This window comes from Piliocolobus tephrosceles, chromosome 17 (assembly GCF_002776525.5).
Source record: "Piliocolobus tephrosceles isolate RC106 chromosome 17, ASM277652v3, whole genome shotgun sequence".
Lineage (NCBI taxonomy): Eukaryota > Metazoa > Chordata > Mammalia > Primates > Cercopithecidae > Piliocolobus > Piliocolobus tephrosceles.
The window spans coordinates 11,418,743-11,425,685 of NC_045450.1; the positions used below are offsets into that span (position 1 = coordinate 11,418,743).

General features: G+C 49.8%; 1 protein-coding gene across 1 annotated transcript in view; it reads right to left on the reverse strand.

The window, feature by feature from the left end:
- LOC111555239 overlaps positions 1 to 6,943 on the reverse strand; it is a 151,804-nt gene that overhangs the window by 56,785 nt on the left and 88,076 nt on the right. Inside the window, exons 36-37 of the mRNA XM_031934456.1 lie at positions 6,276 to 6,368; positions 2,486 to 2,703 (exon numbers count right to left, since the gene is read on the reverse strand). Of these exons, the coding sequence (XP_031790316.1) occupies positions 2,486 to 2,703; positions 6,276 to 6,368 (311 nt within the window). The remainder of the gene's footprint in view (positions 1 to 2,485; positions 2,704 to 6,275; positions 6,369 to 6,943) is intronic.

The window sequence follows — 6,943 nt, forward strand, 5'->3', positions numbered from 1 at the left end:
AAAAAAAAAAAAAAAAAAAAAAAAAAAAAAGAAGCTTGCTGTTAAACTTGCTGGAAAACTGGGGCAGGGGATGCAGTTCCTATTATCACACAGTGAGTTCCTGTATCACACCATTGGAGAGATTTCCCTTGAGCTTCACCACCAGGAACAAGATTAGCCACGCATTTCATGGTGCACAGCTGTCAACGGTGTGTGTGTGCACTTCCTGAGGGCCACTGCAAATACTACTGCTTGTTGGTTTCTCTCTTTGCATTGGCTGCTAGGAAGCTCAGAGCCAAATCTTTGGCTGAGCTGTACATAACACAGAGGAACTCATAGCATGAATTTTGTTTACTGACACTAGTTTGAGCAGCTTCCCATTTTTCCTATTTTTCTTTTCCCTTCTCCCTAGCTTCCTCATGTATCTTTTTAAAATCTTGAACAAGATTTGGAAAACTATAGCTTGTGGGCCAAAGCTGGCCCACCACTTCTTTTTATAAATAAAGTTTTACTGGAGCACAATCATGCCCATTATTTACGAACTGTCTATGACACTCTTGTGCCGCCATGTCAGGGTTGAGTAGTTGCAACAGAGACCATACGGCCCATAAAGCTGACAATAGTTACCATCTGACCTTTTACTGAGAGTTTGCCAACTCCTGACCTAGAACAAGGTACATTTTAATAATTTGCCTCAAATCCTTTTCAGACTGGGGATAAGGATGGACAATTGGACAGGTGGATGGACAGCTGTGGTGGCAATTCTGAGGACAAGGTTATCTACGATCATGTCCACAGCCCAGGGGCTCCTTAAATCCGTGCCAAACCTGGAACAAACATGGGACTGCAGAGGACCATGTCCTACAAAAAAGACCCTGTTCGTACAAAAAAAGAAATACAAAATTTGCCAGGTGTGGTGGTGAGCCTGTAGTTCCAGCTATTAGAGAGGCTGAGGGGAATGGTGTCTAAAGTTGGGAGCAGTCTTGCACACTTAACCTGTAGGGGTCTGATGCTACCTCCAGGTACATAGGGTCAGAATTGAGTTAATTTATAGGACACCCAGTTTGTGTCCACCAGAGAATTGCTTGATGGGGAAAAAGACCCCTGCTCCTGGCCACAGAATTATCCTGTACTGAGCATTCAGAGGATAGTAGCAGAAAAGAGTTTGTTTTTTCTGACTGCACCTGCAGCAGATGGTAGCCAGCTATGGAGCGTGCTCACAGGCCCTTGCTTGGAACTCACATGCAGGGCTCAGTTCATCCTTAGGACAACCCTAAGAAGCAGGTGGAGAAACTGAGGCACAGAAGGGCAAGTGGTCCCAGAGGCAGCGGTGGCAGAGTCGGACTGGAACTCAAGCGGTCACCCCTGGACCCTAGGTTCCTCAGCATCTCACCATAGTGGACACATCAGTAGGTAAATATATACTCAGACATGAGACCAAACGGAGATGCACATTCCTTGGGATCACTAGTGATTTTTGGTTCATTTCTTTTTACATGATGATGATTATTAATACTATTTTAGAGTCAGGCTCATTTCACTGTCGCCCAGGCTGGACTACAATGCTGCAATCATAGCTCACTGTAGCCTCCAACTCCCAAGCTCAAGCAGTCCTGTAACCTCAGCCTCCCGAGTAGTTGGGACTACCGGTGCATGCCACCACATCTGACTATTTTTTAATAAAATTTTTGTACAGATTGGGTCTATGTTGTCCAGGCTGGTCTTGAATTCCTGAGCTCAAGCAATCCTTCCACCTCAGGCTCCTGAGTAGCTGGGACTTCAGGTGCACCCCACTATACCAGGATAATCTTTTTTTTTTTTTTTTTTTTTTTTTTTTTGGAGACAGAGTCTCGCTCTGTTGCCCAGGCTAGAGTGCAGTGGTGTGATCTCGGCTCACTGCACGCTCCGCTTCCCGGGTTCATGCCATTCTCCTGCCTCAGCCTCCCGAGGACCTGGGACTACAGGCGCCTGCCACCACGCCCGGCTAAGTTTTTGTATTTTTAGGAGAGACGGGGTTTCACCATGTTAGCCAGGATGGTCTCAATCTCCTGACCTCGTGATCCACCTACCTCGGCCTCCAAAAGTGCTGGGATTACAGGCGTGAGCCACCGTGCCCAGCCTACCAGGCTAATTTTTTTTTTTATTTTTTGGAGAGATGGGGTCTTCCTATGTTGTGCAAGCTGCTCTTGAACTCCCAAACTGAAGCAGTCCTCCTGCCTCAGCCTCCCAAAGCCCTGGGGTGTGACTCATGGTGCCCAGCCCTTTATACATTATCTTTTAAGCCGTCTGCAATGAACACTCTCATAACAATGCAAAAAAAATAAAGGGTAAAAATGAAAAACTGAAAACCACCTGCTTTTCATGCCCTCAGTGGCACCGATGGGGCTGACTTGGGTGTGGTCTCAGAGGGAAAGAAGAGGAGCCACTCAGTGAGGATTTCCCAGGTCTCAGCCTTTTGGCCTCTGTGGTCTCCCCGCCTCCTTGCAGACCACCTGGGGACCATTACCTTGCTGGGGTGATCTTTCCAGACAGCTGCAGCCGAACAACCCTGGGGGCACTGAGGACAGCCTGGTGGAGAAGGACACTCACACCCCAGCCCTGACTGTTTCTCCGAGTGTCCTGGCTGGCGTCGACCTCCAGCAGAACCAGCTCCCGGCCAGACATATGCACAGATAGAGACCCGTTGAGGCTGCACACTCTGTAGCGCCCGGCAGCTGCCTGCACCTACGGGGATGTAGGGGAGGGACAGGAAGGGTCTATGAGATCCTGGGTGTGGGGTAGGGCTGCCTCCTTCTCCAGGAAGCCCTCCTGAGCCACTCCAACTTTGAGCAGTCACCAATCATGGTAGACAGCACACAATCAGGAGAAACGAGACAGAGGGAGGGATGAGGGAGACAGCCTACCCTGGCTCCTGTTCCTCGCCCAGCGGTACAGTCCCATCTTGTCCTTTCCACATGTGAAATGGGAGTTCTTATTGTACAAATGGGGAAACTGAGGCTCTGAGAGGATCATATATGCCACCTGAGTCTGCCTAGCTCTAAAACTCGTGCTGGTGCCTGAAGGGGGCTGGTGCGGGAAGCAGAGGACATCTTTGCAACTCCTCCACAGAAAAGGAGGCCCTGTAGAGTGCCCCACAGGAACCAGAGAACCCAGAACTTCTAGGGTTCAAAGAGGATGGCATCTGGGTACCCAAGCAGTCAGGCGGCGGTGAACACGTAGCTAGCCCCAACAAGGGTGTTGAAGGGAGCAGTGGGGAGGGGAGCAGTGGAGGGTGGGAGCAGAGCGGCCCAAGGCTCCACCAGCTCCACAGGACCTGAGCCTCTCCTTTTCCTGATCTGAGCCTCAGTTTCCCCATCTGCAAAGCAGGTTTAGCCCCGTGGTTCTGAATCCAGCCTGTGTACTACAATCACAATGAATTTTTTTTTCCCCCTGAGACGGAGTCTCACTGTGTCATCCAGGTTGGAGTGCAGTGGCGCGATCTCAGCTCACTGCACCCTCTGTCTCCCAGGTTCAAGTGATTCTCCCGCCTCAGCCTCCCGAGTAGCTGGGATTACAAGCGCCCACCACCACGCCCAGCTAATTTTTTTTTTTTTTTTTTTATTTCTAGTAGAGACGGGGTTTCACCATGTTGTCCAGGTTGGTCTTGAACTCCTGACCTCAGGTAATCTGTCTGTCTCAGCCTCCCCAAGTGCTGGGATTACAGGCATGAGCCACCGTGCCTGGCCTGGAAAGGTTTTAAAAGAACGCCTGGTGCCTCCACAGATGAACTGCTAAATAAAACATGATACACCCAGACAATGGAATATTATCTAGTCCTAATATAAAATGAGCTATTAAGCTGAAAAAGACACGAAGGAAACTTAAATGTATATTACTAAGTGAAAGAAGCCCATCTGAACAGGCTGCACACTGTATTCCAACTCTATGACATTCTGGAAAAAGGCAAAACCACAGAGAGTAAGAACAGTGGTTGCCAGGGGGTGGAGTGTAGGAGGAGGGATGAAAAGGTAGAGCCCAGAGGATTTTTTAGGGCAAGGAAACTGCTCTGAATGATGCTGTCAAGGCAGATCCATAATGTCTGTCAAAACCCATAGACTGGCAGGGCACGATCACTCACACCTGTAACCCCAGCACTTTAGAGACCAAGGCAGGAGGATTGCTGAAGGCCAGGAGTTGAGACCAGCCTGAGCAACAGAGCAAGAACCCCATCTCTATAAAAAACTGAAACATTAGCTGAGTGTGGTGGCGTGCACCTATAGTCCCAGCTACTCAGAAGGCTGTGGCGAAAGGATGGCTGGAGCCTGGGAGGTGGAGGCTGCAGTGAGCCATGTCATGCCACTGCATTCCAGCCTGGTTGACAGAGCAAGACCCTGTCTTAAAAATTTAAATTTAAATTTAAATTAACATTTGAGCTGCGCACAGGAGCTCACACCAGTAATCCCAGCACTTTTAAAGTCTGGGGCAGGCGGATCACTCGAGGTCAGGAGTTCAAGACCAGTCTGAAATCCCATCTCTACTAAAAATACAAAAAATTAGCTGGGTGTGGTGGCGCATGCCTGTAATCCCAGCTACTTGGGAGGCTGAGGTACAAGAATCACTTGAACCCGGGAGGCGGAGTTTGCAGAACCGAGATCACGCTGCTGCACTCTAGCCTGGGTGACAGAACGAGACTTGGTCTCAAACAATACTAATGATAATAACATTTGCACCCATTAGATGACCCAGCGTCCAAGCTTCCAGGAGAACCCACCCCCACTCCCCGATGAGTTCGGGGGATCGATCGCACGGGCTCGGAAACCAGAACGCCCGGGTTCCCACCGAAGATCTTCCACTGCTGAGCTCCATGATCTTGGGCAAGTCACGCCACCTCTCTAACTCTCAGAGCCTCATCCACAAAATGGTACAACAGTGCTCCACGCCCCTACAACAGCATCACGAGGTGACCATGAGATAATCCACAAAGACGGTTTAGAACAGAGCCTGACTGACAAGCAATCACTCCACGGACATCAGCCCCTAGAACAAATGGTTAATATGACAGCATTTTCTCCAATCTAAAATGCTGGCAGCTCTCAGATGGGCCGTGATCTCAGGGAACTCCACAAAAGCAAAAGGCTGCTAGTGAAACGGTGACCTGTGCCAACGTGAAGATAGAGCCTGGCGTCAGGGACATCAACCCGTGAAAACTCGTGCCTCTAAGAATAAGCAGTTCCCTCCATTCAGAGCCACTCTCGGGCTCCATTCGAGTGTCTAAAACCCAACACACACGGAATGCACAGCAGGTGTTTAAAAAATGCTATCAGGGCTGGGCATAGGGGCTCATGCCTACAATCCCAGCACCTTGGGAGGCCAAGGGAGGAAGATCGCTTGACCCCAGTAGCTCATTGCCAGCCTGGGCAACATAGCGAGACCCCGTCTCTGCCAAAAAAAAAAAAAAGTACAAAAATTAGCTGGGTGTTGCGGCATGTGCCTGTGGCACCAGCTACTCAGGAGGCTGAGGTGGAACGATCGCTTGACCCCAGGTGGTCAAGGCTGAAGTGAGCCGTGATTACGCCACTGCACTTCACCACAGCCAACAGAGTGAGATCCTGTCTCAAAAGAAATTTTTAAATGCTATCAGGCTAGGTGCGGTCGCTCATGCCTGTAATCTCAGCACTTTGGAAGGTTGAAGCAGAAAGACAGCTTGGGGCCAAGAGTTTAAAACCAGCCTGGGCAACATAGTGAGACCCCACCTCTAAATTTTTTTATTGCTATCAAATTAAAGGTCTGCCCCACGTCTCCTAAGGGCCTCATCCCTGTTGGGATTTCCTATTTACACCTCCACATCCTTGAATTAGCCACCCTCTAATTCCTGTGGCACACACCACGCACAGTCTGCTCAATGAAGCTGCAAACTTGGTAGGGGGACGGGGCTCCCACCTGGATGTCTTTCTCCACCTCCAAAATACCCCGGGTCAACAAAGCTCTCTTGAAGGATTACACAGCTTCTCCAAAGCCCAAATACAGGGCAGAGTTTGGAGGAACACTCTGTTTCTGTCCATTTTCAAGAGTGAAATGTGATCCTTCACCCCCTTCAGCCTGGACCATCACTTCCAAATGATGGATGTGGAAACCTTCCTGCCATCTGTTCTTGATTCTGCAGGGGCTATTTGGCTAAGCACAACACTGCAAGTGTGGCCTCCCTCCCTCAGGCCCCCATCCTGCCTTCCTTCCGCCCATCTCCCAGCAGGCCAGCTGCTCAGAGACAACTCTTGGCAGGCAAGTCAAGCTCATCCGCAAGGGAGCAACGTCCATACCTGGAAGTTTGGAGGAAATGTTGGTCTGTGGGGATGCTTGAGCTGGAAGAAAAATGCAAAGTCGAAGTCAGATCCGTTCAGCTGGACCGAGACCTGTTGTGGGGAGAGTTGAAGAGAGGTCAGAGGGAACAGAGAGGGAGATGCAAAACCCTAGCAGGTGGCTACCAGGCAAATGCATCCCAGAATTTGCCCAAAGCTCAAACCAGAAACTTCTCTCCTCCCTCAATGTTCCTCACTCCTCAATCCTACTCAGGCTGCGCTACTGAACAAGGTTGCTTAGGAAGTGTTGTCCTGGATTTGGGGCTGGAAGACCACTTTGAGACCCCCTCCTCCCTGCCATGGTGCCTGCTCATGCCTCCCACAGCCACACCACCTTCTAGTTGACCCTGACTGTGAACCAGGCACTGTGCTACCAGGTTCACAATGACCACTTCATTTAATCCTCAACACTGCTTTGCTGGGTTGCTGTTACCATCCCATTTCCCAGCTAGCAAAATTGAGGCTCAGTGGGACTCAGTAATTCACTCAAGGTTACACAGCTAGTTAACAGTAGAACTGGGAATTGAATTAGAACTTACATAACACTAAACTGCCCACTAGATTGAAAGCTCACAGAGATGGGGACAGAGTTACCCATGCATCCCCAGTGCACATCAGAGACTGGCACA